General features: G+C 50.4%; 1 protein-coding gene and 4 non-coding genes across 5 annotated transcripts; 1 reads left to right on the top strand and 4 right to left on the bottom strand.

Annotated features, from left to right (window-relative positions):
- Positions 1-324: 324 nt before the first annotated feature.
- CFAP126 (cilia and flagella associated protein 126) lies at positions 325-2,178 on the bottom strand. Its single transcript, XM_049777616.1, has 5 exons — positions 2,152-2,178; positions 1,876-1,938; positions 1,673-1,753; positions 874-1,050; positions 325-737 (listed from the first exon to the last, which is right to left on the bottom strand). The coding sequence occupies exons 1-5, from the start codon at positions 2,176-2,178 to the stop codon at positions 432-434; spliced, it is 654 nt and encodes a 217-aa protein (XP_049633573.1). The 3' UTR covers positions 325-431.
- An 11,094-nt stretch (positions 2,179-13,272) lies between these two features.
- TRNAN-GUU (transfer RNA asparagine (anticodon GUU)) lies at positions 13,273-13,346 on the bottom strand. The gene has a single exon. It is a non-coding gene; the product is annotated as a tRNA-Asn (tRNA).
- Positions 13,347-15,019: 1,673 nt separating this feature from the next.
- TRNAE-CUC (transfer RNA glutamic acid (anticodon CUC)) lies at positions 15,020-15,091 on the bottom strand. The gene has a single exon. It is a non-coding gene; the product is annotated as a tRNA-Glu (tRNA).
- A 1,068-nt stretch (positions 15,092-16,159) lies between these two features.
- On the top strand, positions 16,160-16,231 carry TRNAD-GUC (transfer RNA aspartic acid (anticodon GUC)). The gene has a single exon. It is a non-coding gene; the product is annotated as a tRNA-Asp (tRNA).
- A 400-nt stretch (positions 16,232-16,631) lies between these two features.
- On the bottom strand, positions 16,632-16,702 carry TRNAG-GCC (transfer RNA glycine (anticodon GCC)). Its single transcript has one exon. It is a non-coding gene; the product is annotated as a tRNA-Gly (tRNA).
- Positions 16,703-16,924: the final 222 nt, after the last annotated feature.

Below are 16,924 nucleotides of genomic sequence, written 5' to 3'. Positions count from 1 at the left end.
TCAGGGACCGTCCAGGTGGTACATGGGGGAAATCAGGGTTGGGAGGTGAGGAGGGAAGTGTGGGTGCCTAGCTTTTTCGTGCCAAGAAAATGGGGTACTTTGCAGCTTAGCCCCTACTCTACACAGGACTAGCATCAGGGTCCGTAACTCGATGTTTCTCAGCTGTTCTCTGCTCATGCCTCTATCTGAGCCTGACTCCTTCTGTGGCCCCATTTGCTGCCCCTCACCTGGGACCCCTCCATCAGGGCCTGGGAAGCAGTTGGGGGCCCTCCATTACCCCATGTCTCATTTCCTTGAAGTAAAATGAAAGGTCCACGTGTCCCCTTATTATCCTGAGCCAAAAGAAGACATTTATTCCCCATGTCCGCCCTGAACCTGTGCCCCACTGCACCACATGGGAGGCCACCTGCCCCCTCATTCAGCACTGGCCGTTACTGAGGGTCGGGCTGCATCCCAACTTCTGTGGGCTCTGGCACGGGCATGGCCGATGCGCCTCTTACAGGCATGGTTGAGAGGCCTTCTGGCCCACTGGTGTTGGCAGGGAAATAGCCGGGAAGAGGCGAAGCCACCGTTCTCTCTGCTGCCGGTGGCCGAGGGGTATGGCCGGCTGAGGGGTGTCTGCTCCGGGGTACCTCCCCAGACACTGAGCCTGGAGTCCGGGAGCTGGGGGTCCTAGCAGGCGACGGGGCCTGTGGCTCAGTCTTGAGGGTGGGTCCCGGCCATTCGGGCTCCCGCAGCTGTCGGGGGTGCAGAGTGAGCCTGAGCTCCTTCCCAGCGCCCTGCTTCCTACCTTGCCCTTGTACAGGTCGGGTGGGGTGGGGAGACGAGCGCGCCCCCTGCTGGACAGATGAGACCCTGGGGCCGCCTTCCTACCTTGCCTAGGATCTCGGGCCGAGGCCCGTTGCAGGCCTTGAGGAAGTCTGGGTTGTCCTGGATCCGCTTGGTGAGGTTGGCAGCGCCCGCAGCAGAGCGAGAGGTGAGGTTCACCCGAGCGGGGGGCATCTTGAGTGGCATCTGCCAGGTACCCATGAAAGAGCCCCAGGGGCTAGCCTAGTAAGAAGAGTCTGGCTGTGTGATGATCAGAGAGGGCCCTCATCATCCCTTTTCCTTGTAGGCAGAGCCAGGCAGCCCTCCTAAAAGTGTTCATTCTCCTTTTTTGTTTTGTTTTTGGGCCACACCCAGTGATGCTCAGGGGTTACTCCTGGCTGTCTGCTCAGAAATAGCTCCTGGCAGGCACAGGGGACCATATGGGTCACCGGGATTCGAACCAACCACCTTTGGTCCTGGATCAGCTGCTTGCAAGGCAAACACCGCTGTGCTATCTCTCCGGGCCCCATTCTTTTTTTTGTCCATACTTGGCAGCGCTCAGAAATTACTCCCGGCAGGTTCAGGCTACCATATCGATGCTGGGGATCAAACCCCAGTCGGCTGGGTGCAAGGCAAACACTCTCCACTGTGCTCTCTCACTTCAGTCCGTAAAAATGCTCATTCTAAACCAAGGACTCTGTCCCCAACACCAAACAGCCTCTCTGGGCTCTGGGCAAACTGGCTGCCAGTCTGGGGCGCATGTGTCTCTGAGGATGGGACCTGGACGTGGTGGTGGGGGCGGTTGGCTCTGGGGGACAGACAGACTGGTTCCTTGGTGCAGCCTTCCCTCCCACACCCAGCTCACCTGGGAACGAGGTACGGAGGGCAGCAGGTGGCCACGGTCATCCGCGATGGTCTGCGTGTAGCCCTCTTTGGCTGTGACTCTCTGCGTAGGGAAAGAAGGGGGGCAACAAGTACTCGGAGTGGGGGCCTTTGTGGGGCAGGATGAGGAGTTTCGGGAGTGGAGAGGAGAGGAAACAGAGTGGGGCTGGGCTTGGCGGGACGAACCTCCTTCGTTCTCCGGGCCGGAGACCAGTTCTGAAGGTGGACAGGCCGGTATGCTTTCTCGTACTACAAAGAGGAGAAAATAGGGTGGGACACGCAGCTGGAAAGTTCGCCCCAAGTGTAACGGGAAGCAAGTTTTTCTCTTGCCCTGAGCATCAGCTGAGTTTGTCACTCACTACAAAGCCTAAAAACTAGTCCTGCGCACAGTTCCAGTTCCAGCACGAGAGCATCGCGGAGGGAGTGCTGTAGGAAGCGCGGAAGATGGGGAAAGATGCTCACCTGGTTGGCGCTGTAGTTCGCGGCCATGATTCCCGCTGTTTACGCGCGTTGCCAGGCAACCGCCCCAGGCACCACCCCCCCATCCCCGTCCCCTGAGCCTCTGGCTCCGCCCCCTGGCCTGGTCCCCTGCCCGGGCACTAGGGCACCAGGGCTGAGTTTGAACTAACCGCTCCGGAAGAATGAGTTGCCTTTTTTCCTCGAATATCACACACCCTACTCAGGACTTGCCGGGTTGGCTTTGGGGTTTTTGTTTGTTTTTTTAACCCGGCAGCGCTTAGGGTTACTCCTGGCGGGCTTGGGGGACGCCAGGGATCGAACCTGGGTCTGCCGCATGCAAGGGAAACGCCCCGTCCCCTGTGCTATCGCTCCGGCCCTGGCTGGAGGTGGGGGGGGGGAGTTGGGGGAGGCTGGAGGTGCGGGGGTGTTGGGGGAGGCTGGCGGGATGCTGGACAGTGAGAGAACCTTACTGCAGTAAACACTGATTATTACTGCAGTAACACTGCTCTGATTACTTAAGTGACAGCTGCTCTCATTGCTACAGTAACTACTGAGTTGGTTGGAATTGTACTACTGTTATTGCAGCAACCACTACTTCTATCATTGTAGTAACTATTGCTCATATTACTGTCCTAACCATTGCTTTGATTACTGTAGTAACTACTGACCTACTTCTGTAGCAGTTACTATAGCGACTGATGCTTCTGTGATTGCAGTAGCTGCTATTACTGTAGTTACTGTTGCTCCTATAGCTGTAGTAACTACCCCTCATATTGCTCTAGTAACTGTTCCTCCTGTTGCTGTAACTGCTGTTAGCATGTTCTGTGTTTCCTTCCAGAAAGTTCTCAGTATCTGAGTACATGGCCTTTGAAAACATACTTTGCTGACTGTTTTTGTTTATATATATATATATGTAAGAAGAGCAAACAATTTCCACACTAACACAGTCTTTGCTGTGCTCCTTTGACTCATTCTTTTTTTTTTTTTTTTTTTTGGTTTTTGGGCCACACCCTTTTGACGCTCAGGGGTTACTCCTGGCTATGTGCTCAGAAATCGCCCCTGGCTTGGGGGGACCATATGGGACGCCGGGGGATCGAACCGCGGTCCTTCCTTGGCTAGCGCTTGCAAGGCAGACACCTTACCTCCAGCACCACCTACCCGGCCCCCTTTGACTCATTCTTAATGAATTATTATATTATGATCAATTGTGTCAACAATACTACAGCTTTTTTTTTTTTCGGGCCACATTCGTTTGATGCTCAGGGGTTACTCCTGGCTAAGCACTCAGAAATCGCTCTTGGCTTGGGGGGACCATATGGGACGCTGGGGGATCGAACTGCAGTCCTTCCTTGGCTAGCGCTTGCAAGGCAGACACCTTACCTCTAGCGCCACCTCGCCGGCCCAAATACTACAGCTTTTAATGTTAAGGGAGTTGCATAAATTTTTTGTCTTTGGATTTCTTTGTGTAAGAAACATTGTAATGTACTACAATCTGGAGCTCGAGGGACAAAGTAAATGTACACGTTAAAATTAATTAAAAATTAATTAAAAAATGTAAGGTGAGAGAGAAAGAGAGAGAGAGAGAGAGAGAGAGAGAGAGAGAGAGAGAGAGAGAGAGAGAGAGCAGACTTTGCACATCTTTGAAATGCAGGCCAGAAAGCAGTGAACCTGAACCTGCCATATTACATTGCTGACCATTTTGATTGCCGACCCCTAAGATGATTCTTGGCTTTTTTATGAGTCCCCAGGTGCCACTGGGTATGGCTCCAAAACAAAGAAGTAGGAGGTTCAAGCATGTGTTCCTTGTGGGTTTGTGAACCAGTGGAGACCACTGAAGGGGGTTGGTGGCCTCCAGTGCTGAACCCGCCTCCTGGCCTGCTGGCCTGACCCCAACCCTCTACGGATTGTTGAGTATATTTGGGCCTGTTTCTGGCCCCACCGGCCCGTTATTCTGGGAGGCAATATCCATTTTAGGCTATTTGCCTCTTTAAAATCCAAGAGCCGTGCTGCCTGGCTTTCTCCTTTGGGAATTTTCAAGTTAGAATTTCTCAGACTCTAGGAGATGGGAGTATAAATAGTAACCAGCCACTTCAGGCATCTAACAGGGCTGTTGCCTTTAAACCTGTCTTAGACTCACTGGCTTTTCTGAGTTAACCAGGCCAAGCTCGCCAATGTCACCAAATTGACTTGAAGGTTCCTACCAGGCCAAGTGTGACCTGGGACCAGTGCCCCCATGGTCTCTTTACTTTGTACCTTCTGTTGGGTTCGACTTGGCATGGTGCCACCACCCACACATATTTTGTGGGGCAAAGCTTGAGTCTGGAGCCAGCAGGAGCTTAGTAGGCTGGGTGCAGGCCAACAGGAGTGTGGTCCCTGCACAGCCTTGAGTGTGACCCAAAGAGCCAACACAGAAATGGAGCAGATGGAAAGAGACCAAGGGATGTTGTCACTGTGGCTAGGTAGTGACTGATGAGGACACTTGGATTCTGGATTCATTTCTCAGGGGTAGCATGTGCTAGGAATAGAAACCTGCTGGGGCCAGAAAGAGTACAGTGCATGTGGCCAACCCAGCATTTCTTAGGCCCTTGCAAGCTTTCCAGGAGCACAGAGGCAGGAGTCAGACCTAAGCACCACTGGGCATGGCCCATAAACCAAAGAGAGAGAGAAGAGGAGAGAAAAGAACGAGGAAGAAAGGAAGAAAAAATAAAGGGGAGTTGGAGTGATAGTACAGCAGGGAGGGTGTTTGCCTTGCACACAACTGATCTCCAACATCCCATATGGTCCCCCGAGACTGCGAGGATTGAAGTCTGAGCACAGAGTCAAGAGTTACCCTTGAACATCTCTGTGTGTGGCCCAAAAACAAAACAATCAAAAATAACCAAAGGAAGAGGACAGCAATCTGTTAGTCATCCCACTGCCCCATGGACACTCCCAGTTCCTTCTTTCTATGAGAAGCACATGTGGGGCTTCACCACACAAGGGCACGTCGAGCACTTCCCCTTCCTTGGGCTTGGGAGTATCTCACCACTGCCTGATCTCATGATTTCCTGTTGGGGAACGCTGCCTCAGAGGGGGATGTGGCATGTGGGAATGAGGATTTTCGGGGTTTTTTCGGGGGTCACGTCTAGTGTTACACCCTGGTGGACGGAACCTGGGACCCCCATCTGCAAAGCCTGTGCTCAGACTCCCTGGACACGGAACTAACTTTCTATTCAGGAAGGGGCCAGGAGTAGTAGGTTTGTGGGTGGCTCTAAGGCAGTACACTGGGGTGTGGCGAGGGAGGTGGGGTTCCCAGCAGCTGTTAAGTTTTGGGAATCGATTCTATGATTAGATCTCATTAGTTTTGTTCTCATTGCATCCAGATGACATAAGCTTTTCCCTCAAACCTCAAAGATTTGCATTCACCAGGCGCTTCCTCAAACAGGGCCAACGCCTAAGCTTGGGTGTTTCTTCCTTTATTTTTTTTGGGGGGGGGGGAGGAGGACCACACCCAGTGGTGCTCAGTGCTCACTACTGGCTCTGCACTCTGGAATCACCCCTTTTGATGCTCAGGGGGTCCTATGAAATGTCAGGGATCAAACCCACGTTGGCCGCGTGCAAGGCAGAGCCCTCCCCTCGATGCTTATCGCTAAGGCCCCAGGGGGTGCGTTTCTTGCCCCAAGCCTTGAGTCCCACCAAGCCATCTGGGCAAGCCTGTCCCTCCTGACCCAGCAGTCCCCACCGCCTCCCGGCTGCTGCCATGTTCTCTTGCTTTCCGAGGGTCTTACCTAGCCAAGCCCCCGGCCCCGTCAAAACCTGCACCCCCGACTAAGGGGCACTCGATTTGCACGAATTCAGAACCGGGAGCTTGGGAGAGGGTCCAGGCTGCATCCTGTTGAAACAGGATGCAACGTCCAGGTTCTTCCTACGGGACTCAGAGGCGCCCTCTCCTGGGGAGGGCAGCCCTCAACGCTGCAAGGAATCTTCTGGAAGCGCTTCTGCCTCACTCAGGTTTCCCAGGTCTCCCAGCCCGGGACCAACGACGATTGTGATGAACGCGGGGGAGTACATGAAGAAGATACGCGGGAGAACAAGATCCTTGGCGCCCATACGCGCGTGTGCATGCCTGCGTGTGTGCGCGCACATGGTCGTGCGTCTGGTGCCAGATGGAGCCCAGATCCCGTGCCGGCCAGGCACCACGTTTCTACTGTGGCCCGCCCCATCTCCACCTCCCTGGCATGCTTTAACCAGGAGTGAACGGACTTTGGCTCGAGGCGGACAGCAGCAGGGATTAAGGGATGAAGCAAGAATTCCCGCTCCGTATTGCCAAAGTCCAGAAATAGCCGCATTCAAGTCTGCTGCTCAGTGAGGGTGACGATTAGACAGCCGTGGCGGTGCTGAGCATACTAGGAAAGCAGTTTATGTGGTAGGCAGCTCGAAGGTCTGGAGAACAGGCTTTGCAGGTGGGAACTCAGGGTTCAATTCTGGCATTACACAGTTCCCTCTGGGGCCCCTGCCTTTGCCCTAGCACCAGGTTTGATTCAAAAGCTAACAGACAACTAATTAACAAAGAGTTGCCTAATCTAAGGGCCAGAGTGATAGTATAGCGGATAGGGCATTTTACCATGCACGCAGCTGGCCCGTGTTTGTTGCCTGGATTCTGATATGGCCCACCCGAGCCTGCCAGGAGTGATTTCTGAGCACAGACCCAGGAGTAGCCCCTGAGCACCGCTGGGTATAGCCCAAACACACCAACCCTGGGGAAGAAATAAAAATTAAAAAACAAAAAGAGAGGAGCCGGAGCAATAGCACAGCAGTAGGGCGTTTTCTTTGCACACAGCTGTCCCAGGATGGATTTAGGTTCGATCCCTGCCATCCTATATGATCCCCCCGAGCTAGGAGCGATTATTTCTGAGCACAGAGCCAGGAGTAACCCCTGAGTGCCGGGTGTGGCCCCAAAACAAACAGCAACAACAACAAAAAGGAGCCGGAAAGATAGCATGGAGATAGGGCATTTGCCTTGCATGCGGAAGGATGGTGGTTCGAATCCCAGCATCCCATATGGTCCCCCGAGCCTGCCAGGAGCGATTTCTGAGCATAGAGCCCGGAGTAACCCCTGAGCACTGCCGGGTGTGACACAAAAACAAACAAAAAAAAACACACAAAAAAACAAAACAAACAGAAAAAAAGAAGCAACTCAATTTGCAACTGCATGCCATAAACTTGCTACAGAGCTCATTCATTGAATATGAATGCCTGTTTTAAATTGTATGTAGTTTACCATTATACCATAATGCTCATTATTTTAGTTTGCTTTTAGGAAAGGAGCTGGAAGCTCAAGACCCTCTAGATGATTTCATGGTATAGACCCCTCTTACAGTGCTCATTACCTTAATTGCTTAAAGTTTACCCCATCAATGATGATTGGCCTAGAAAATGGAAAAACTTTCCATCTGACTTGCTCGCTTTAAATTTTTTAAGGATTCTGACCTATTCCACCTGGGTCAGCTTTTCAACTGTAACCCAAGTATCGATCCTCAGTGTCTGTCTCTGTGTGTGCAATGAGTGTATGTGTTGGCCACCTCAATGTCCTTCTAATGTTCATCTATAATACATATGTCTGTCTATGTTGTATATTGTCCTTCTTCCTGTTATATATAACCCCTACTCCCCCCTCCATTTATCACCTTACAAATCCTTTTCTAGCCCTTCAGTATCTCACCCCAGATATGTTACTTTCCCCATTTAACCCTTTTTTTGTGGGGGCCACACCCGGTGATGCTCAGGGGTTACTTCTGGCTACACGCTCTGAAATTGTTCGTGGCTTGGGAGACTATATAGGACACCAAGGGATAGAACCGCGGTTCGCCCTAGGCTATCGCTGGCAAGTCAGACACCTTACTGCTCTGTGCCACCTCTCCAGCCCCTCATTTAACCATTTTTACCCTCAGTTATTAACTCTGCAGAATTGGTACATTTCCCCCACCCCAACCAGCTGTCAACCAGCTCCCAAAGTGAAAAGACAGATTCCCAGTCTACCTTGCCTCAGTCCAAGAAGAAGCTACCACCACCACTGCTGCTGATTTGCTCTTAGCAGTCCCTCCCCCCCCCACATCCTGTCAGATTCAGTTTATGTAGCAGCAGTTTTCCTCATTTCTTTTTTTGGATTTATTTAGTAGGAAATTCTAGTAGATAAGACCCTCTTGTGCTCCGAGTTCATGTTAGAATCAGGATATTTGGATTGCTTGGCTTGTTATTTTTACTCCCACATGCACCAGTAGTACCATGTGGCATTGCTCGTTTTTGTATAGGCACATTAAAATGGGCGAAGTCTTATGTGTGGAAACAAGTTCTTATCTAATAGGGATAGGAACAAATAAGTTTTATATTACAGTGAGGCCTTACACCCTGAACACTTGTCATTGTGACTTGGCTTAGGCTTCAGAAGATTGGATATTAGCCATTCACTCCTGAACCTTGGATCCCACCTATGTAATTAGCATGGTTTTCTACACCAGCACCAGAAATCAGTCTTCTACCAGGACAGACCTAATGCTGCCCTTGAATTGAACTGCTCCAGAGTAGGGTCATATGACACCCTGATGATGGGTAACAGAAACAACCTTCTTTCAGGGCCCGGAGAGATAGCACAGCGGTGTTTGCCTTGTAAGCAACCGATCCAGGACCTAAGGTGGTTGGTTCGAATCCCGGTGTCCCCCGTGCCTGCCAGGAGCTATTTCTGAGCAGACAGCCAGGAGTAACCCCTGAGCACCGCTGGGTGTGGCCCAAAAAACAAACAAACAAACAAACAAACAAAAAAAACCAACCTTCTTTCAGGGCAGGTCTCCCTGCATTGCCACATAATGGTGAGATGAAACCAGAAGATGCTATGTGTCACCCTGACTTTGACATAGGAACTGTACAAAAACTAGGATTTCTATCTACAGAAACCTGTCCACAACAACTGTGATTGTGAAGAACTTTTATGGGGACCACAGAGGAAAACTTTAGGGTTAGACAACTTAGTACACCTGGAGCTTGTAGATGGTCTTATGCCAGGATGCTTCATGGGATGCATCTCTGTTTTTAGGCCAAAGGTTTTTCCTTCCTATTTCCCTCATATTTTGCTGAGCCTATTTAAAAAAAAAAAAAAAAAAAAAAAAAAAACCCTGCCACACATTTTTTATCGATTTTTTAATTCTCTTTTTTTTTAAATTGTGGCTTCTGCCTTTATCATAGAACCTTGGGACACAGATTACTTTATTTTATCACATATCCGCTCATTTTTTGGGGGGGGGCATACCCGTTTGATTCTCAGGGGTTACTCCTGGCTAAGCGCTCAGAAATTGCCCCTGGAACCAGGGGAATCGAACCGAGGGATCGAACCAGGGGATCGAACCTCGGTCCTTCTTGGCTAGCGCTTGCAAGGCAGACACCTTACCTCTAGTGCCACCTCACCGGCCCCACATTTTTCTATAAAACTAAGAAGAAAGAATCAAAGAAAGGCTGGGACCAGGGGCCAAGTGGTCTCGGATGCATTAGCGGGGAAATAAGTAAGGACAGAACTAAATATCCAACCAGGGGTCCTCAAATTTTTTAAACAGGGGGCCAGTTCATTGTCCTTCAGACCATTGGAGGGTCTGACTATAGTAAAAACAAAACTTATGAACGAATTCTTAGGCACACTGCATCTATCTTATTTTGCAATGAAGAAACAAAACAGATACAAATACAATATGTGGCCCGCGGGCCATAGTTTGAGGACCACTGAAAGCCAAAGTCAATGATAATAGAATCAAGGGACCTAAACTTTAACAATCTAAACTTAAAGGGGCTTGTTTAGACTGGTAGACCAAGGGGCAAAGGGTAATGGTATAAGATGCACTCTGCACTCTGGGTGACCAAAAAAAAAAAGAATGCACTCTGGACCATTGGCGAAGGGAGGTTGACACTGGTGGACTCATTGTTGTTGTTTTTTTTTTTTTTTTGGCCACACCCGTTTGATGCTCAGGGGTTACTCCTGGCTAAGTGCTCAGAAATAGCCCCTGGCTGGGGGGTACCGTATGGGACGCCGGGGATCGCAGTCCTTCCGTGACTAGCGCTTGCAAGGTAGACACCTTACCTCTAGCGCCACCTCTCCGGCCCCACTGGTGGACTCATTGTATATCTCAGATTCAACTATGAAGGATTCTGTTGATTACAATTGTTTCAATTAAAAAAAAAAAAAAAAAAGATCAACAGCCATTCTTTGGGCCACAAGCCCTCTGACTCAGGAACCTGGAGTGTCCCTTGAACGATGTTTCTCGGTCGGGAACGCCCTCTTGTGGACATAAGCGTCTCAGCAAGTGTTCGAGGAATCCTAGGAATCCAGTAGGGCTTTTGGATATGGAACCCTGGGAGCCGTGATTGTGTCCTTTATTTTTTTTTTTATTTATTTATTTATTTATTTATTTATTTATTTATTTATTTATCTATCTATCTATCTATCTATCTATTATTGATTTTGAAGACACACCTGAGTGGTGCTCAGAGATCATTTCTGGAAGACTTGGATCAGATGGGATGCTGGATGGAACTTGAGTCAGTCACAGCACCCTTCCCTTTGTACTATCACTCTAGCTCCCTTCCAGACGTTTGTTCCACCCTAAAACATGATTTGGGGAGTGAGTCCCACACCTCAGTGCTCAGGGACTTCATGCTCAGAAGTGAGGGCCTAGAGACCATATCAGGGATGGAACCAGGGTCAGCTTCATGCAAGGTGAATACCTCATCTGCAGCACGGTCTCTGGCTCTTTAAATATGTGTTTCAAGAAGGGAAACAGTGAAGACCCGGAAGGAAAGGTAGACACTTGACAACCGTCCCTTTTTGGTTTCCAGAGGGGTTTCACATCTGCCTAGCTGAACTTGTGACTTCCGGGAGATACCATCATGTGTGAGAGGCCTTACTAGGAGTTGTGGGACCCGAATAACCGTTATTATTAGTTTTACTGTTATTAGGGTTATTCGGGTGCTTATCTTTTCCTCTCGACTGGAAAGGTAGATGAGCAATAAGAAAATCAGAAGTGACTAATTTTCCAGAGCAGGCCCCTTGGCTCTGGGCCAGATAAGCACCTGCACCTGCTGAAGAGGATTTTGTTTCAGCAGGAAAATGAAAGCCTTGACCTGAGCTCCCGTCCAGTATTCAGGAGCAAAACTTCATGTGTAGAAATCACACAGTAGAATGTCACTTCAGAGCCAGAAGGCAAAGAATCATGGGAAAGCTGCTTGCCTTGCAGGTTTGATTCTGGTTACCTCATAGGGTCCCTAAACCCTGCCAGGAATGATCCCTAAACACTGAGGCAGGAGTTAGCTCTGAGCACAGTTAGAATGTAGAGAACCCTCCCCCCTCGCTCCACAAAAAGAAAAGGAGCAAAGACCCTTGGAGCCTGAAAGATAGTATAGTGGGCAGAATGTTTGCCTTGCAGGACTGGCTTAGGTTTCAGAAGGCCAAAAGGAACCTTATTACTCACCTGGACTGACCCCTGACTGCAGGAGTAAGCCCTGAGCACATATTTCACAGTAAATTTATGAGTAAATTCTAAGTGAAGTCAGGAGTAATTCCCAAACACCAGTGGAGTGTTCCTCCTCCTCCTCCTCCTCCTCCTCCAAAATCTAGACAACAATCAGAAAAAAGAAACAAAGACCCTGGCTCAAGTTACAGCAGTGGGTTATCGCCTGAGCATCCTCTGGTCAGCCACCACCATTCCTGAAGGGTAAAACGGTGAGGAAAAGACCCAGATTTTCCAAGAGTTAAGCAGGCTGCCGGGACGCTCTTGGGCCCTGTGGATCCCGCGGAAAACACCCCATCTCCCTCCACCCGTGCACGTGGACTTTGGGATGCTGAGTTTGAAATGTCTCTTTGCCTCAGGCTCACTGAGGTTTCTCCCCCTCCCTCTCCCCCTCTCCCTGTCCACCTCTTCCCCTCTCCTCCCCTCTCCCTCTCTCTCTCTCCCCATCCCTCCCTCCCTCCCTCCCTCCCTCCCTCCCTCCCTCCCTCTCTCTCTCTCTCTCTCTCTCTCTCTCTCTCTCTCTCTCTCTCTCTCTCTCTCTCTCTCTCTCTCTTTCTCTCCCCCCCGTCCCTCTCACCATCCCTCCCTCTCCCCCCCCCCCCCGGAAGGCGCGTGGTCCCCAGGGTCTCCTCGGGCTGGCTGTGGTTGCGTGGTCCTTTCCGGCCTGTCAGCGTGAGTTGACCCGGGAGTCACAGACCCTCGGGACTCGCTCTTGGGCCTTTATTGTGCAGAGGAAGCAACTTCAGTTTTGGAAAACGACCCAGCTTGGGGCATCTGGCGCGGGCAGGATTCGTGCACAATGTTTTTTTGTTTGTTTGTTTTTGTTTTTTGTTTTTTTTTCGAATTGGGGGCCACACCCGGCAATGCTCCTGGCTCTGCGCTCAAGAATCACTCCTGGCGGTGCTCAGGGAACCCTACGTAATGCTCACGCTGTGCAAGGCAGCATTAGATTTTATTCATTTATGGGCTCTCATGACTGAGCTGCCAGGCCTTCCTGGTGGTCTAGTGGTTAGGATTCGGCGCTTTCACCACTGCAGCCGGGGTTTGATTCCCGGTCAGGGAAGACGTGAGATTTCCTGCAGACTGGAAATGTGCCACTTCAGATTCTTTTTCTCAGCGGGCTGCGGGATCCTTGGGGTGCTCGGGTGTCCTGAAGACCACCTTTCCGTTTCCCTGGCCTGGGCCTTCTACTGTCAGTCCCATATTTTGGAGAGGCGGAACTTCGGGCCTTGGGACTTTGCAGAGAAAGGCACGGCCCCATCCACACTCCTTGTCCTGCAGCTTGGGTGCGGGGTGGACGAAGCGAATTTGCCAACGTGGAGACATCGTCCTCCGGGGTTCTCCAAAATCACCTGTAGCAGTGATTGGGAACTTGGGCCTGGGGGGAGCACGAGGACAGACGTAAAAATCCCCGCGTGACGACACTTTCCAGTCTACAGCCATTGCGCAAAGTCGCTGTGCCGGTCTTCAAAGCAAAGCCAAGTGCTTTTGAGTGCGAGCTGGACCTGGGACTATTCTAGAAGGATGGAGGATGGGAAGAAAACAAATAAGTAACCCGAACCGGAGAACTGACTCCAGAAGGATAAAAATCCGCGCGCGTCCCTGGGTGGGCTCGAACCACCAACCTTTCGGTTAACAGCCGAACGCGCTAACCGATTGCGCCACAGAGACCTGGTGCTGAAAGGTTTCTGGCTGCTTCTCCTTATAGGCGGACCAGCAAGGGCTCCCTGCACGTCTCTGCTGCATAGATCGGATTTTTCGAATGTTCCCTGATTTGTGCGATTCTAAAAGTAGTCACGAGTGGGTGGGCTCAACGCCCTGTCCAGCAGCGGAGCTCAGACACCCCCTTTCTGCCAACTTGGTAGAAAGAAACCACTTCGTCCCTGGCAGGTTTACGTGTATGTTTGTGGGGTGTCTACACCCGGTGGGTCATGGGAGAGGGTTATTCTTTGCAGGGCTCAGGAGGGTGGGGAGCTGAATCACTCTCGCTGGGTCCCTTCTTTATTATCATTTGAAAACCCGTGTCCAGCTCCAGCCTGTGTCCAGCCCAAAAGGGAGTTGCATATAATCTTGAATCCTAGCATTACTTGGAATTGCTGTAAAACTCACCCTCCTCCGTGCTAATATGGGACAGAAAGCAAAGGGGACCTGAGAAGTTAGCTGAACCCTCCACCCCCAAATCAAGCAGTTTCCCCTTCTCACACTCTTCAGTGGTTGGAAAAGGACCAGGGAGGAGATGAACCCAGCAGCGCTTGAGCCGGTTCCAAGGGCAACATGAAACCAATACATACTTTCCAAGAACTTCCGTTCACTTTGCTGACACCTCCTGTCCAGATTCTTTGGGGTTTTCCAAAATTGCACAAACTTTTTCGAGCTGGTCCGTGTTTGCTTGCTCATTGTAGAATTCAAGAATCCCTCCTACTTACTACTACGTTGCAGAAACAGTATGTACCCCCCACCGTGACTTTAGCGGGGAGTTTCCTCCCCAGGCTGCCAGTGTTCCAGGGGAAGCAAAGGAATTTGAGTGACTTGTAGTCTGGAACAATAGGGACCTTGGTAATGGGGGTGGGGAGGGAGTCCCTTCCTAGCCAAGAACCCTGAGATGGCCTAGACTGCAATTCACAACCAGGCCCGGAGAAGGACAGGAGATTTGACCCAGGATTAGAATCCCGTTGGGAACTGAGCAGCAATGAGGGGGCAAAGACGCAGACCAAGGGGACAAGAGAGCTCTGAGATGGAGGGGACAGTGCCTATACCCAGGCTTGAGGGTGGAGGGATCGTTTCCTGGTGTGTCCTGGTGGCATAGCAGGTTCAAAAAGGGATATTTGCAAGCTCCCCAGTCTAAACCTGCTCGAGGCTCAGAGGGAGGCTTTGCAAAAGTGTCCAAAAATCTGTTGTCTTGGTTTTTAAGCTTTCAAATATTTAAGTTACATTTGTTTTAAGACTATTTGAGGAGGTGACAGGAAATGCGCACTGCTGAAGGTTGTTATTATTATAAATTGTAACTCAACCATGAAAAATTTAACTGTGGAAAAAAACCTGTAGTATGAATAACTTTGTAACCATGGATTTAAACAAAATATAATTAAAACTCAAAAAAAAAAAAAAAGAATATTTAAGGAAACAAAAGAATCTTGTTTAACTTTTTGTTTTGTACCTCCATACCTGTGCAAAGATGCTTCAACCAAAATTATTATTAAAGTGTACTTGTTTACAAAAAAATTAATCTCCCTTTTATGCCTATGGATGCACGGTTTGATATAAATTATGCGGTATAAAGACGGGATCTAAAAACCGAAGACAAAATGGAGAAGGGAACTGACTTCCATTTCAAAAAGCGAGGTTTCCCTGACCGGGAATCGAACCCGGGCCGCGGCGGTGAGAGCGCCGAATCCTAACCACTAGACCACCAGGGAACACGTAGCCTCCTCTCCTGCCATCCCATGGATGTTACGATGCATTCCGCCCAGCGCGCCCCACCCAGTGCCACGTCCCTACAACTAGTACCACCCCCACCGTACCCAGTTTCCCGGCGATTCCTGCTGCCCTGCACCGAGCGTCCGCGCTGCGTGGCCACAAGGGAGCGGAATCCGCACCGTGCAAAGTAGCTCTCCTCGCACCGCCACCCGCCACGTCCCGGCCGGGCTGGAAGGGGCGGAGTTAGGAAAGGATCCAGAGTCTGCGACTTGAAGTATAGGTGGTTCGGGGGTCGAGTTCTCACTAGGGCTCGGTTCTCAGCTCGTGCAACACTAGCTTCGCTTTCTTTTCTTTTGCTTCGGGTTCGTTTGTTGTTTGTTTGTGCTTTTTTTCTCTCCCTGGCTTCCCAAATCTTGTTCATTTTATTTTTGCACAAGTCAGTTGCGAAGTGAGCGCACTAGGCCTCGAGGGGGTCGACACATGGGGCCTCTGGGTCTAGACAGAGAACCTTAAAGCAGTGCTCAGTGGATTCATTCGAGCAAGGCCAAATGGGTGGGAGCGGTCAGCGGTGCGGGAGGACACTGGAAACCGTACTCATAATACGGAGGCGGTGTATGTAGGGTGCAAAAAGGGAACATCTCTAGCAGAGAATGGCAACAGCGCCCCGGCGGTAAGAACGACGATTCCTAACCACTAGACCAGTAAGAAAAGAAGAAACTCTTGCAAAAAATTGCGATGGTCCTGGAGTCTGACTGAATGCACGTGGCTTCCGAGGCCTGTGCTATATACTTCCTGGAGGCTCCATTTGATCCCCCCTTTTATTTTGGTTCTGACCTTGGGGTGGGGCTGCAGTGGTAGATGGAGCCAGAACCCTGAGAATGGCCAGTGTACCTGGCGAGGCTCGAAGGTCAGGGTGCTCTGCCTCGCGTTCAAACTCAATTCCTGATACTGGAACCAGACCACAACCCATCCATCCGAAGGCCCGCCAGTTTCTGTCAAGATGGGTTGTTGGAATTAAGGAGCAGAAGAAACAGGGAAGGGATATTATTTCACGGCTACTGTAGCCGTCCTCGTTAGTATAGTGGTGAGTATCCCCGCCTGTCACGCGGGAGACCGGGGTTCGATTCCCCGACGGGGAGGTGTATGTACTTTTTTACTGTTTCTCCCTTTTTATTGTGGACAGCTTCGGTTATACTAAATCAGAACTTTGTGTTTGTTTGCTTGCTTTTTGGTTTTTTCTTTATTCATTTATTTTACATTTAGTTTTTGGAACCAAGTCCCCTCCGTACCCTCTCCACCATAAATAAGAGAAATAAATGAAATAATATAAAACAAAACAAAATAATTAAAACAAAACAGAACAAAATAAAAATAAAACCCAGTGCAACTATTAGCATCCAGGCTGCACCTGAAAACAAGATTAGGTGTAGTTTGGTTCAAAGCAGAGGAGTAAATGGATATAAGCACTTAGCTTTATATTTCAGAGGATGTGAGGACCGGTACAGCAAGAATATTACAAGCAAAATGATTAACAAGAGCTGCATGGGCCGGGAATCGAACCCGGGCCTCCCGCGTGGCAGGCGAGAATTCTACCACTGAACCACCCATGCACAAGCTCAGGACTAGGTATACGTACTCTAGGAGCCCACTTCATCGCCGGGCTCAGGGCAAGAGGCTCCGCCCAGCCGGCGGGTGGCACGGCAGGACCGTTCGGCTCTGGGCTCCTGTGCGCCCGCGAGATGCAAGCAGACCCCAGCCGAATCTCGGGCCTCTGTCTGAAACCCGCCTGCACAGGGGCGTCTTGGCTAACGAGCGCGCGCTCTCTCGGGACC

The sequence above is a fragment of the Suncus etruscus genome, chromosome 7 (assembly GCF_024139225.1).
Source record: "Suncus etruscus isolate mSunEtr1 chromosome 7, mSunEtr1.pri.cur, whole genome shotgun sequence".
NCBI classification, from domain to species: domain Eukaryota; kingdom Metazoa; phylum Chordata; class Mammalia; order Eulipotyphla; family Soricidae; genus Suncus; species Suncus etruscus.
The sequence above is the reverse complement of the archived record's forward strand: the minus strand, read 5'-3'. Positions and strand labels throughout refer to the sequence as shown.

Excerpts from the sequence above, each read along its gene's own strand:
- CFAP126 (XM_049777616.1), bottom strand. The coding sequence starts at position 2,178 with ATGGCCGCGAACTACAGCGCCAACCAG. Across the intron at positions 1,939-2,151 it reads CGAACTACAGCGCCAACCAG|TACGAGAAAGCATACCGGCC; the intron begins GTGAGCATCTTT and ends TCCTCTTTGTAG. Across the intron at positions 738-873 it reads GGCCCGAGATCCTAGGCAAG|CTGCGGGAGCCCGAATGGCC; the intron begins GTAGGAAGGCGG and ends CACCCCCGACAG.